We start from the raw sequence: 14,032 nt of genomic DNA on the forward strand, positions 1-14,032 counted from the left end.
AGAAATGAAAACTATCATTTTATGACAAAGTTACTTTAAAATCATACATATAAGACGAATTTTAACATTTGCAAAAATCCAATATACAATGCGTATCTCTGACGCTCACACTGGTGCTCGGGGAAGGTTTTGGATTTCCTCCCAGCCGGGGATTTTTCACCGCCCCACCCTGGCAGTGCCACGGAAACCGAGGCAGGAGCTGCTGTCACATCGCCAGCGCTGTGACCTCACAGGCCGGGGCTGCTGCCCGGAGCCAGCCCGGCCCGTTCCAGAGGGAAATGCCCAATCCTGGCTTTTTCCCGGCTCCCTGGTGCCCGTAGCACCCGCAGCTGTGCCCGGCCGGGATGGCAGCGCGGCACGAGCCCAAAGGTGAGAGCTGGTCCAGGTGGGGGCACCTGGAGGGGCTGGGATTTCTTCTCTTCACCCTCCCCCTGCTGCCATCAGCTGCTCCAGGATCCTCTCAGATCCCAGTTCCCTGCTCAGAATGGGGAAAATCTGCCCTGTCAGGAAAATTAATCCACAAACATCAGAGGTTTGTGTCCAAAAAAGAGACAGAGTCTTTTGACTTTATTCCAATAAAGGGAGAGGCCATGGGGTGTTCCCCTGGGGTCTCTCCAACTTCTGGAGGACCAGGCTCATTTTTATCCCAATTTCCCTCTCTCTTTCCCCATTTCTGAGGTACTTGAGAGGTTCAGACTTCCCAAAACACCTGATACCAGAGATTCCCCTCTAATGTACAACCCTCCCTTTTGATTTTTAATTCTTACGGAATTTAGGTTTTTTTTTCCCCATTTCTGAGGTACCTGGAAGGTTCAGACATCCCAAAATGCCTGACACCAAAGATTCTCCTCTAATGTACAACCCTCCCTTTTCATTTTTAATTATTACAGAATTTAGGGTTTTCCCCCATTGTTTCTTTCGCCTTTCAATATCCAATTTCATTTATCAGCATTTGATATTTGTAAAGGCAAATATCTTTTTTTTTTCCCGTTCATCAACCGTGGTAATGGATTGAATCCAATCCATGGCTGGATCTCCATTCATGGGAATCCTTCCCATGGTTTCTTCTCTCTCTCAGCGCTGGTTTTATCTAACAGGAGACCCACAGCTTGTTTGGAAAGACAAATCTGTCATTGTTTGTGAAAAACAAATCTGGTGGGAAAGACAAATCCCTCATTCCTCTCAGCCCCTCGTGGCTTTGAAGAAGGGTCTGAGAGGAATGAGGCAGAGGCAAAGGGCAGACCCCTCCCAAATATCCAGGGCAAAGACAAATCTGTCATTCCTTGTGAAAAACAAATCCATTTTCTTATGAAAAACAAATCTATTTGGAAAGACAAACCCCTCATCCCTCTCAGCCCCTCGTGGCTTTGAGGCAAAGAGCAAACCCCTCCCAAATACCCAGGGCAGGGGGATGAAGGCAGAGAGCATCTCATGGTCACCTTTTTTTCTCTTTTTTCTCTCTTTTTTTTACCTTGTTTATCCCACTGCTGGCATTTCCCCGTGCCTGTTCCCCAGCTGTGGCCAAGCTCATCTCGTTCGGGACAACTCAGGAGCGGAAAACGTTCCCCTACAGCTACGCCCCAGACAGGCTGGGCATCGAGGTGCTGGGGGTGAGGGGCAACCCCTCCCTGGGGCCAGGCTCCTACCTGGGGCCAGAGGTGAGCTCCTCCTTCATCTTGGGGTTTTTATAGAAGTTGTAGGGTCCTGAAAATCTGCTGGAAGATGCCCCACACCTTCCTGGAAAAAGGAATTATCTCCTTTGCTCCAGGCTCTGCAGTAGCGAGAAATTAAGGGAATTATTAGGAATAAGTTTATTAGGAAGAGTATCTGTTTTTCATGCTGCACTCCTGCCCTGCAAACCTGCTGGAAGATGTCCCACATCCTCCTGGAAAAAGGAATTATCTCCTTCCCTCCAGGCTCTGCAGTAGTGAGAAATTAAGGGAATTATTAGGAATAAGTTTAATTGGAATAGTACCATGCAGTCCTCCCCGCAAACCTGCTGGAAGATGTCTCACATCCTTCTGGAAAAAGGAATTATCTCCTTTCCCAACCGATCCTTGAGGTTCTGGAATAGTCAGAAATTAAGGGAATTATTAGGAATAATCCTATTAGGAATAACATTTCCTGCTCAGATAATTCTGCCCTGCAAACCCACTGCAGGATGTCCCACATCCACCTGGAAAAAGGAATTATCTCCTTTGCTCCAGGCTCTGCAGTAGGGAGAAATTAAGGGAATAATTAGGAATAAGTTTAATAGGAAATGTATCTGCTTTTCATGCTGCACTCCTGCCCTGCAAACCTGCTGGAAGATGTCCCACATCCACCTGGAAAAAGGAATTATCTCCTTTCCCACCTGATCCTCAAGGTTCTGGAATAGTCCGAAATGAAGGGAATAATTAAGGGAATAAAAATAAGGAAATATTTAGGAATAGCCAGAAATTAAGGGAATAATAATAGGAAATGTATCATGCACTCCTGCCCTGCAAACCCGCTGCAGGATGGAAACAGGAAATTTTCCTGGGAAAATGAATTATCTCCTTTCCCACCTGATCCCTGAGGGTCTGGAAGAGTCAGAAATTAAGGGAATAATTAGGAATAACTCTATTAGGAATAACGTTTGCTGCTCAGCTGACTCTGCCCTGCAAAGGATGCCTTTGAATGATGTTAATAAATGATTTTGGCTCTCAAACTGCAGAGCAACGTCCTGCAGTCCTCCCTGAGCACCCGGCCCATGAGCACCCTGGGCTACGTGATGGGAGCCAGGACAGCCCCGCGCTTCCAGCAGAAGGCTCAGGTGAGGGGAAAGCCAAAAAGAAGGAAAAAGTAGCAAAAAACAGGGGGAAAGCAGCAAAAAGTGGCCAAAAAAAAATAAAAGAGGGAAAAAGCAGCCAAAAAGAGGGGGGAAAGCAGAAAAAAACCAGGGGAAAAGCAGCAAAACAAAACTATGGGAAAAGCAACCAAAATATTGCCCAGCCCGGCCGTGCCACGCCCTGGTTGCTGCCGCGAGAATGTGGAATTTTGGGTGGGAATGCGGAATTTTGAGCGGGAATGTGGAATTTTGGGTGGGAATGTGGTGGAATTTTGGGTGGGAATGTGCAATTTTGGGTGGCAACGTGCAATTTTGGGTGGGAATGTGGTGGAATTTTGGGTAGGAATGTGCAGTTTTGGGTGGCAATGTGGAATTCAGGTGGGAATGTGGAATTTGGGTAGGAATGTTCAATTTTGGGTGGGAATGTAGAATTTGGGTAGGAATGTTCAATTTTGGGTGGGAATGTAGAATTTGGGTAGGAATGTTCAATTTTGGGTGGGAATGTAGAATTTGGGTAGGAATGTTCAATTTTGGGTGGGAATGTAGAATTTGGGTAGGAATGTTCAATTTTGGGTGGGAATGTGGTGGAATTTTGGGTGTGAATGTGCAGTTTCAGGTGGGAATGTGGAATTTGGGTGGGAATGTGCAATTTTGGGTGGCAACGTGCAATTTTGGGTGAGAATGTGGTGGAATTTTGAGTTGACTGGCAACGTGCAGTTTTGGGTGGGAATGTGGAATTTTGGGTGGCAATGTGGAATTTTGATGGGGATGTAGAATTTTGGATGGGAATGTGCAATTTTGGATGGGAATGTGGTGGAATTTTGGGTGTGAATGTGCAGTTTTGGGTGGCAATGTGGAATTCGGGTGGGAATGTGGAATTCAGGTGGGAATGTGGAATTTGGGTAGGAATGTTCAATTTTGGGTGGGAATGTGCAGTTTTGAGTGGGAATGTGAAATTTTGGTTGAGAACGTGAAATTTTGGGTGGGAACGCAGTGCAGTTTGGGGTGGGAATTTGCGATTTTGGGTGGGAATGTGCAATTTTAGGTAAGAATGTGCAATTTTGGGCAGGAACATGGTGCAATTTTGGGTGGGAATGTGATGCAATTTTGGGTGGGAATGTGGTGGAATTTTGAGCTGAGTGGCAATGTGCAGTTTTGGGTGGGAATGTGAAATTTTGGTGGCAATGTGGAATTTCAGGTGGGAATTTTGGTGCAATTTTAGGTGGCAATGTGCAATTTTGGGGGGGAATGTGGAATTTTGGTGGGAATGTGCAGTTTGGGTGGGAATGTGTGGAATTTTGGGTGTGAATATGCAGTTTCGGGTGGGAATGTGGAATTTGGGTGGGAATGTGAAATTTTGGTTGAGAATGTGCAATTTTGGGTGGGAATGTAGTGGAATTTTGGGCGGCAATGTGCATTTTGGGCAGGAATGTGGCGGAATTTTGGGCAGGAACGTGGTGCAATTTTAGGTGAGAATGCGGTGGAATTTTGGGCAGGAACGTGGTACAATTTTGGGGGTGGATTCTCCCTGAATTCCCCTGGGGTTTTTTTGCTGCTTTTTCCCGGTTTTTGGCCGCTTTTCCCCAGACCGTGACCCCCGGCCCCGCCGCCTACGGGCCCTTCCCGGCTGAGCCCCGCCCGGCCCGGCCCGGCCCGGCCCCGGCCCCGTTCTGCTCCAGCAGCCCCCGGTTCCCGAACCGCCTCCAGGACAGGGACCGCTACCCCGGGTAAGGCAAGCCTCCGCTCATTCAATAAATAAAACAAAAAATAATCGGTTTTTCTCTTCAAAAAGATGATTTTCAGCTCTGAAAATAAATTTTTTTTATGTGCCAAAAAAGAAGGTTTTTTAGCTCCGAAAAGAGAATTTTTATGTCCCAAAAAAGAAGACTTTTTATCTCCAAAAAATAAGCTTTTTATCGCAAAAAGTATTGGTTAATATTGGAATATTTTGGTTAATATTGGGACATTTTGGATGATATTGGGACATTTTGGATGATATTGGGATATTTTGATTAACATTGCAATATTTTGGTTAACATTGGGACTTTTTGGTTAATATTGGGATATTTTGGATAACATTAGAATATTTCAGTTAACATTGGAATATTTTGCTTAACATTGGGACATTTTGGATAATATTGGGATATTTTTGTTAATATTGGAATATTTGGGTTAACATTGGAGTGTTGTGGAATACTTGGAATACTGGGATATTTTGGTTAATATTGGGATATTTCAGTTGACATTGGGACATTTTGGTTAACATTGGAATATTTTGATTAACATCGGGATATTCCGGGTAATATCAGAATATTTTGGTTAACATTGGAATATTTAGCTTAATATTGGAATTTTTTTTTTATAACACTGGGGTATTTTGATCAACATTGGGATATTTTGGTTAATATTGAGACATTTTGGTTAACATTGCGGTATTTTGGGTAATATTGTGACATTTAGGTTAACATTGGAATTTTTTGGTTAACATTAGGATGTTTTGGATAATACTGGAATATTTTGCTTAACATTGGGATATACTGGTTAACTTTGGGATGTTTTGGTTAACATTAGAATATTTAGATTAATATTGGAAATTTTTTTTGTTAACATTAAAATATTTTGGATAATATTGGAATATTTTTATTAATATTGGTACATTTTGGATAATATTAGAATATTTAGGTTAATATTGGAATATTTTGGTTAACATTGAGACATTTAGGTTAATATTGGGTTATTTAGGTTAACACTGGGATATTTAGGTTAACATTGGGATATTTTGGATAATGTTGGAATATTTAGGTTAATATTGGGATATTTTGGTTAACACTGGGAAATTTTGGATAATAGTGGAATATTTTGGTTAATATTGGAATATTTAGGTTAACATTGGGATATTTTGGATAATGTTGGAATATTTAGGTTAATATTGGGATATTTTGGTTAACACTGGGAAATTTTGGATAATAGTGGAATATTTTGGTTAATATTGGAATATTCTGGATAATAGTGGGATATTTTGCTTAACATTGGGATATATTGGTTAACATTGGAATATTTTGATTAACATTGGAATATTTTGATTAACATTGGAATATTTTTATTAACATTGGGATATTTTGGTGAACATTGGAATATTTTTTTGTTAACATTGGAATATTTTGATTAACATTGGGATATTTTGATTATCATTGGAATATTTTTATTAACATTGGGATATTTTGGTGAACATCGGGATATTTCGGCCAACACCGGGACATTTTAATTAAACCAAACCCAGCCCCAAAACGCAGATTAAAATGCCTTTAAATAAATAAATAAATCAATAAATAAACCATGCAAACAACGAGATGAACGGCTCCTGTCCCCCCCCAGGCCTGGCACCTACGACATCCGGGAGCCTTTCACCAAGAAGGTCTCGTGGCCCTCCAGGTTTGGGGCTCCTGACTGGGCAGCGCTGCCCCAGCTGGCCCCGAGGATGGTGAAGATGCAGGTGCAGAAGGTGAGGAAGGCTCCGAGATTACGGGACAGGGAATTTCCCTTTTTACTCCATATTTTCAATGGTTTGTTTTCCTATCCTGCTCCTGAGACAGGAAATTTCCTTTTCACTTCCCATTTTCACCGTTTTATTGTTCGTTCCTCCTTCTGAGACAACAAATTTCCTTTTTGCTTCATTTTTACTTTCCTTTATACTTCATTTTTCTCTATTTTGTTATCCTTTCCTACCCCAGCGCTTCTGAGACATTTCCTTTTAATTTCCCATTTTTACTGTTGTATTATCCTCTCCCTCTTTTGAGAAAGGAAATTTCCTTTTCACTTCCCATTTTCACCGTTTTATTGTTCTTTCCTCCTTCTGTGACAACAAATTTCCTTTTAACTTCATATTTTCTCTATTTTATATCCTTTCCTACCCCAGTGCTTCTGAGACAAGAAATTTCCTTTTAATTTCCCATTTTTACTGTTGTATTATCCTCTCCTGCTTTTGGGACAAGAAATTTCCTTTTTTTCTCCATTTTTTCACTATTTTATTGTCCTCTCCCTCTTTTGAGACAAGAAATTTCCTTTTTACTTTGTATTTTCACCATTTTGTTGTTCACTCCTGCTCCTGAGAGAGGAAATTTCCTTTTAACTTCATATTTTCTCTATTTTAAAATCCTTTCCTACCCCAGTGCTTCTGAGACAGAAAATTTCCTTTTTATTTCCCATTTCCTCCACCTTTTTTTCTCCTTCCCTGCCTCAAAGCTTCTGAGAGATAAAAATTCCCTTTTCAATTCCCATTTTTTTCTGTTTTGTTATTTTTTCCTACTTCTGAGAGAGAAAATTTCCTTTTTTCCTTCAAAATTCCACTTCTTTTTGGCATTTTTCCCTGCCCAGAGCACAAAACACAAAATTGTTCTCTCAAACAATCCCTGATTGCAAAACCCTTCCAAAAAAACCCTTTTACTCAGAATTTTTCTCCAATTTCCCCCCCAAAATGAACAAAGCGGGGCCTCCACTGCCTCGTGGGGCTAAGCTGGCACAAAAATCTGATTTAAATCCCAATTTTAGGTCTCGCCCTTTCATTTTCTGGCGCATTTTCATTGTTTTTAATGCGAATTTTGGGGTTTTTTTTTTAGATGACTGTGGATAAAAAATTCCAGAAAAACCAGGGCAGAGAGGCGTATCTGAAGCTGTACCACGGCTGAGGAAAAATATCTTTATTTGGAGACACTCACCCGCAGCTCCAGGCTGAATAAATCAAATATTTTAAATGGTTTTTAATGTTTTAAATGGTTTTTTGTGTTTTTAATTCGCTCTGCTCACCTCAATCTTCTCAGCCCCATTGCAGCCACGTGGGAAGATATTGAAAACCAGAATTTGTTTTTAAAATGTTTTAAAATATTCGAAGGTGTTTTAAAATGTTTTGATGCGTTTAAAATGTGTTGGAGATATTTAAAAAAAAATTATAGTCATGAACTTAAAATAATAAGATAGAAAAATATATTAAAATATATAGATAAATTCATAAAATCAAAATTAAAATTCAAATTCTAAACTTTTACTTAGTTTAACATGTCTCTAAACTATAAATCTATATTCTCACTTTTAGAACTTAAAAGTTTTTTTAAAGCCTCAAAAGATATCTTACATTAAATTCTGAACTTTAGATTATAAACCCACATAATTTTATATACCAAATCATTTTATATAGAAAATGTTATAAACCAAATTATTTTATATCCCAAATAATTTTATATCCCAAATAATTTTATATCCAAAATAAATTTATATACAAAATAATTTTATATACCAAATAATTTCATATATCAAATATTTTCATGTACCAAATAATTTTATATACAAATAATTTTACATCCCAAATAATTTCATATATCAAATACTTTCATATACCAAATAATTTCGTATCCCAAATAATTTTATAAACCAAATGACTTTCCAAGAATTCCCTACATTTCAAATTCTAACGCTCAGAGAGTTTTTTATGTTTTTGTGCCCAAAAAATTAAATTTGCTTGAAACTGAGAATCACAAAAATAAATGTGGCCTGAAACAGAAAGTTCCTGGTGTTGGGGCAGCTGTTTCCCCTCAAACCTTTAATTTCTGTATTTCCAGACCCAACTGCTAATTCAAATTAAATTAAATAAATAATTTAATTGAAAATAATTTAATTAACAGTTAAAATTTCTCTCAGATAAAATACTTTTTATTATGAACACAATAAATTATTATTATATTCCTTTATTAAATTAAAAGTTATTAAATTTAAATGTATTTTTATTAAATTTATAAAGGAACATAATAATACTAAATACTTTTATTAAATAATACTAAATACCTTTACTAAATTATTATTATTATTCCTTTCTTATGAACACAAAAATCACAATTTGCTCGTAAGGACATAAAATTTCTTTTATTATGAACATAAAAACTACAATTTTCATTCCATCTTTTTTTTATTTCCTCTACCCAGCAAGGGATTTTTCTCCTTGCAGAAAACAAAAAAGAAAAGTTAAAAAAAGATAAAATTTTTGGATATGTACAAATATTTACAGGGTGTTCTGTACATTTTTCATTCTGTACAAGCAAGGCACCAGCAGAAGTGACAGTGGCACACACAGGGGGGGGATTTGAGATTTAATTTCAGGGTTTTTTGGCAGGAAATCATTGAAAAAAAACCTTTTTTAAAATTTTTTTGTCCTGGGGGAAGAGGGGGTGGGATCCTTTTAACTTCATGGAGGTGAAAGTGGAATTTTTGGAAGATTTTGGACCAAACCTCAGGAGCTTTTTCTGATGGAAACTGAACCCAGATTTTGGGTCAAAGAAAAACCAAATGGGTTTTCTAAAGAAACCAAAGAAAACCTTTTTTGGGTTTTTCTTTAACCCAAAAAATAAAGAAGATTTTTCTTCTTTATTTTACCTAAAAAAATGCTGAAGGGAAATGAAAGCAAAGCCGTCCAGGACCAGCCAATAATGACAACAGTGGCATGGAAATAAAGGGAATAAAGGAGGAAATAAAGGGAGGAAATAAAGGAAATAAAGGGAGGAAATAAAGGAAATAAAGGAAGGAAATAAAGGCTGGGTCCCCCAAATACAATCCCAATCCCTGGGTCCCACAGCTCCAGCCTTTGTGTCCTCCAAATCCAACCCTGTGTCCTCAAAATCCAAATCCAACCCCAACCCCTGGGTTCTCCAAAGCCAAATCCAATCCCCGAGTCCCTCAGCTCCAGCTCCTGTGTCCTCCAAATCCAAATCCAACCCTGTGTCCTCCAAATCCAACCCTGTGTCCTCCAAATCCAACCCTTGGTCCTCCAAATCCAACCCTGTGTCCTCCAAATCCAACCCCAACCCCCTGTGTCCTCCAAATCCAAATCCAACCCCTGGGTTCTCCAAATTCAAATTTAAATTCAAATCCAAATCTAATTCCTGTGTCCTCTAAATCCAAATCCAACCGCTGGGTCCCTCCAAATCCAATCCCTTGTTCCTCCAAATCCAAATCCAACCCTGTGTCTCCCAAATCCAAATCCAACCCTGTGTCTCCCAAATCCAAATCCAACCCTGGGTCCTCCAAATCCAAATCTAAATCTAAATCCAAATCCACATCCAACCCCTGTATCCTCCAAATCCAACCCCAACCCCTGTATCCTCCAAATCCAACCCCTGGGTTCTCCAAATCCAACCCTGTGTCCCTCCAAGCCCTGGATCCCTCAGCTCCAGCTCCTGTGTCTTCCAAATCCAACCCCTGTGTCCTCCGAATCTAAATCCAAATCCAACCCCTGTGTCCCTCCAAATCCAACCCTCAGGTGCTCCAAATCCAAATCCATCCCTGGGTTCTCCAAGCCCAGCCCCTCCAAGCCCTGGCTCTCTCAGCTCCTCAGGAATTAAATCCCCCCAGAGTGGAACCAAAGCCCCCCAGACAATTCCCAGGAGTTTGTCCTGGAGCACGGCAGCGAGCAGAGGGACAGCAGGGTGGGAGTGGGGTTCACCAGGCTCAGAGACCCCTCCTCAGCTGGGCTGCCTCTCCTGAGCCCAGGGAATATTTTGGGAATTCCTCCCTCACTTCTTCCTGCGGATTTTGGGTTTCTTGACGGGCCTCAGGTAGGGGTTGTCGATGACGTTCTCCTCACCGTTCCTGCTGCCTGCCAGGGAGCTGCTCTGCTGCAGCACTGAGGTGTTCTCCTTCTCGGGTCCGGCATCATCCTGCCGTGGAAAAAACAAAAAAAATAAATCAATCAAAGTCAGGCGTGGAAATCTTTCTGCTCACAGAATCCGTGGCTGCTCCATCTCTGGAAGTGTCCAAAGCCAGGCTGGAGCAATCCTGGGGTAGGGGAAGGTGTCCCTGCCCATGGGACAGGGTTTTTATGGTCCTACTCCACCCAAACTATTCCAGGATTCAAAGTTCAAAGCCCAGAAGCTGTGGGCAGGAGGGACAATGAACAACCAAGCACACAAGGAGCTGCATCAGAGGCCAGGCCTCCTGGTTTGTGAGACAGGAAAATCCCTTGGGAAGATGAAAATTCGGGATGTCCTGAAAGCTCCAGCTCGGCCTCGTTCTGCACAGGACTCTGCAGGGAGCTGGAGAACCAGGACAATGGTTAGATCCATTTCCCAGGAAACAGAGCTAGGTTTTCCAAGCTCAAGAACCCTGACAATCTTCAGTTCCATTTCCCATTTCCCAGGAAACACAGCCAGAATTCCAAGCTGGAGAACCCTGACAAATGTTCAGTTCCATTTCCCATTTCCCAGGAAACAGAGTCAGGTTTTCCAAACTGGGGAACCCTGACACTGCTCAGTTCCATTTCCCACTTCCCATTTCCCAGGAGGGAGAGCCAGAATTCCAATTTCAAGAAACCCTGACACTGCTCACTTCCATCATTTCCCATTTCCCAGGAGGCAGAGCCAGGTTTTCCAAACTGGAGAACCCTGACAATATTCCGTTCCATTTCCCATTCCCCATTCCCCATTTTCCAAGAGGCAAAGCCAGAATTCCAAACTGGGGAACCCTGACACTGCTCAGTTCCATCATTTCCCGTCCCCCAGGAGGCAGAGCCAGGTGTCCAAGGTGCAGGAATGGCCCCAGGAGCCCCCCAGGGTGGCCCCACCGTGCTCATGTGCAGCGGGAGGTTCTCGGTGTCCGTCTGCTCGTCCTGCTCCGAGGAATCCGTCTCCTCCATCTGCTGCATCTCCAGCTCCGAGGGCAGCAGAGCTGTCAGGTAGGGCACGGTGAAGGGCCTGGCAGCAATCACTGGCAGCAGGGAAAAGAGGAGACACAGTCAGCAAGCTGGGAGAAAGTCCTGCCCTCAGAAATTAGGGACGAAGTTACGGAGATCAAACATTTCGCTGGTTCTGGGTTTGGGCACATTTCATTTTCCTTTTCCTTTTTTTGGATACTTTTCCTTTTCCTGCTGTTCCAAAGGATCAGGAAGGAAATCCTGATCCCTGAAAGATGGCAGTCTCTATTATTTCCCAATTTTCTGATCCCTAAAAGATGGCACTCTCTATTTCCCAATTTTCTGATCCTTAAAAGATGGCACTCTCTATTTCCCAATTTTCTGATCCTTAAAAGATGGCACTCTCTCCTTCCCAATTTTCTAAATCTCTTCATGTTTCCAGCAGTGTTCCAACACAGAAAATCCTTCCTGAGCTCCACCATGAAATCCCAAATATCTGGGAGATTGGGCTCCTCTTAAATGAAGATTTTGGGCTCCTCTTAAATGAAGTTGTGGGGTCAGCAAGCCTTGGGAAATGGGAATTCTCATCTCTGCTCTGCAGGCAGAGAGACAGGAAAATTTTCCAGGAATATGTCAGGGAGAAGAAATTCCTTGCTGAGGTTACAGGGATGATGCCAGGATTGGGATGAGATTTGGATTTGGGATGAGATTTGGATTTTAGGCCTTCTCCACCAGGAGATAAAAGGGAACCTTGAGGAGCTGCTTTCTGCTTTTCCTCCCCATTTTAACCCCCAAATCCCTCCTTTCCCAACCTTCCATTGTGGCAATCCTCAAATCCTTTCCCCAAACCCTCTGATTTTAGGGATTCCCACACCCGTGAGCGCCTCAGTGGGGCCAGCACCACCACGGGATGATTCCCAAAGCCTGCAGGGAGGTGAAACCATGGAGTGACTGACGTGGGAATGTGCTGACATCGTCCTTGAAGAGGCTCTGGGTCTCGCCAGTCTTGGCCATGAAGCGGGTGAGGGCCCTCTCCACGTCCCGGCGCTGCGACGCCGCCTTCTCCCGCAGCACCTGGTAATCGGACACCGGCTCCCGGTACGTCTGCGCGGGGGGACAGCAGGGACGAGTTAGAGAACAGCTCCACCTCCAAACATCACAGGGACTGAGCAGCTCCCCCTCCAAACATCCCAGGGATGGAGCAGCTCCACCTCCAAACATCCCAGGGATGGAGCAGCTCCACCTCCAAACATCCCAGGGATGGAGCAGCTCCACCTCCAAACATCCCAGGGATGGAGCAGCTCCACCTCCAAACATCCCAGGGATGGAGCAGCTCCACCTCCAAACATCCCAGGGATGGAGCAGCTCCACCTCCAAACATCCCAGGGATGGAGCAGCTCCACCTCCAAACATCCCAGGGATGGAGCAGCTCCACCTCCAAACATCCCAGGGATGGAGCAGCTCCACCTCCAAACATCCCAGGGATGGAGCAGCTCCACCTCCAAACATCCCAGGGATGGAGCAGCTCCACCTCCAAACATCCCAGGGATGGAGCAGCTCCACCTCCAAACATCCCAGGGATGGAGCAGCTCCACCTCCAAACATCCCAGGGATGGAGCAGCTCCACCTCCAAACATCCCAGGGATGGAGCAGCTCCACCTCCAAACATCCCAGGGATGGAGCAGCTCCACCTCCAAACATCCCAGGGATGGAGCAGCTCCACCTCCAAACATCCCAGGGATGGAGCAGCTCCACCTCCAAACATCCCAGGGATGGAGCAGCTCCACCTCCAAACATCCCAGGGATGGAGCAGCTCCACCTCCAAACATCCCAGGGATGGAGCAGCTCCACCTCCAAACATCCCAGGGATGGAGCAGCTCCACCTCCAAACATCCCAGGGATGGAGCAGCTCCACCTCCAAACATCCCAGGGATGGAGCAGCTCCACCTCCAAACATCACAGGGATGGAGGAGTTGTGGAGCAGCTCCACTTCGAAATCTCACAGGGATGGAGAAGCTCCTCCACCTCCAAATTTCACAGGGATGGAGCAGCTCCATATCCAAACAAACATCCCAGGGATGGAGCAGCTCCTCCACTCCCAAACTTCACAGGGATGGAGCAGCTCCCAAATATCACAGGGATGGAGCAGCTCCACATCCAAACAAACATCCCAGGGATGGAGCAGCTCCACCTCCAAACTTCCCAGGGATGGAGCAGCTGCAGGTTCTGCTCTTCAGCTCCTCCAGGGTTTTGGACAGTTAGAGTCCAGCAGGCAAAAATCCAGGGATTCTGCACTGGGAATGGTCTGGGAGCAGGTAATGGAAGGATCCCATCCCAAGGAATGCCCACAACCCACAAACAAGGAATATTCAAAGCCAGGAAAACAATACTCTGGATGAATAGCACCAGCACTGAAGTAAAAAACACCACTTCTGGCATTCTGGACTTCAAACAGATCCCAGCCAGCACAAAAATGAGAAATCCAGGGATTCTGGCTGATTTCTGGGTGGCAAGGGATGCCCACAACCCTCAAAGAAGGAATGTGTCAGGTC

General features: G+C 43.4%; 2 protein-coding genes across 2 annotated transcripts in view; one reads left to right on the plus strand and one right to left on the minus strand.

Moving 5' to 3' along the window:
- Positions 1-344: 344 nt before the first annotated feature.
- Positions 345-7,494, plus strand: PIFO (primary cilia formation). The gene is made up of 6 exons (XM_005428918.1): positions 345-369; positions 1,516-1,658; positions 2,696-2,794; positions 4,397-4,536; positions 6,185-6,311; positions 7,426-7,494. The coding sequence occupies exons 1-6, from the start codon at positions 345-347 to the stop codon at positions 7,492-7,494; spliced, it is 603 nt and encodes a 200-aa protein (XP_005428975.1).
- Positions 7,495-8,703: 1,209 nt separating this feature from the next.
- TAF8 (TATA-box binding protein associated factor 8) overlaps positions 8,704-14,032 on the minus strand; it is a 9,996-nt gene continuing 4,667 nt past the window's right edge. The window contains exons 5-7 of the mRNA XM_005428890.2: positions 12,437-12,584; positions 11,412-11,554; positions 8,704-10,509 (exon numbers count right to left, since the gene is read on the minus strand). Of these exons, the coding sequence (XP_005428947.1) occupies positions 10,366-10,509; positions 11,412-11,554; positions 12,437-12,584 (435 nt within the window). The 3' untranslated portion in view covers positions 8,704-10,365. The remainder of the gene's footprint in view (positions 10,510-11,411; positions 11,555-12,436; positions 12,585-14,032) is intronic.

Source organism: Geospiza fortis, unplaced genomic scaffold (assembly GCF_000277835.1).
Source record: "Geospiza fortis unplaced genomic scaffold, GeoFor_1.0 scaffold14, whole genome shotgun sequence".
NCBI classification, from domain to species: Eukaryota; Metazoa; Chordata; class Aves; order Passeriformes; family Thraupidae; genus Geospiza; species Geospiza fortis.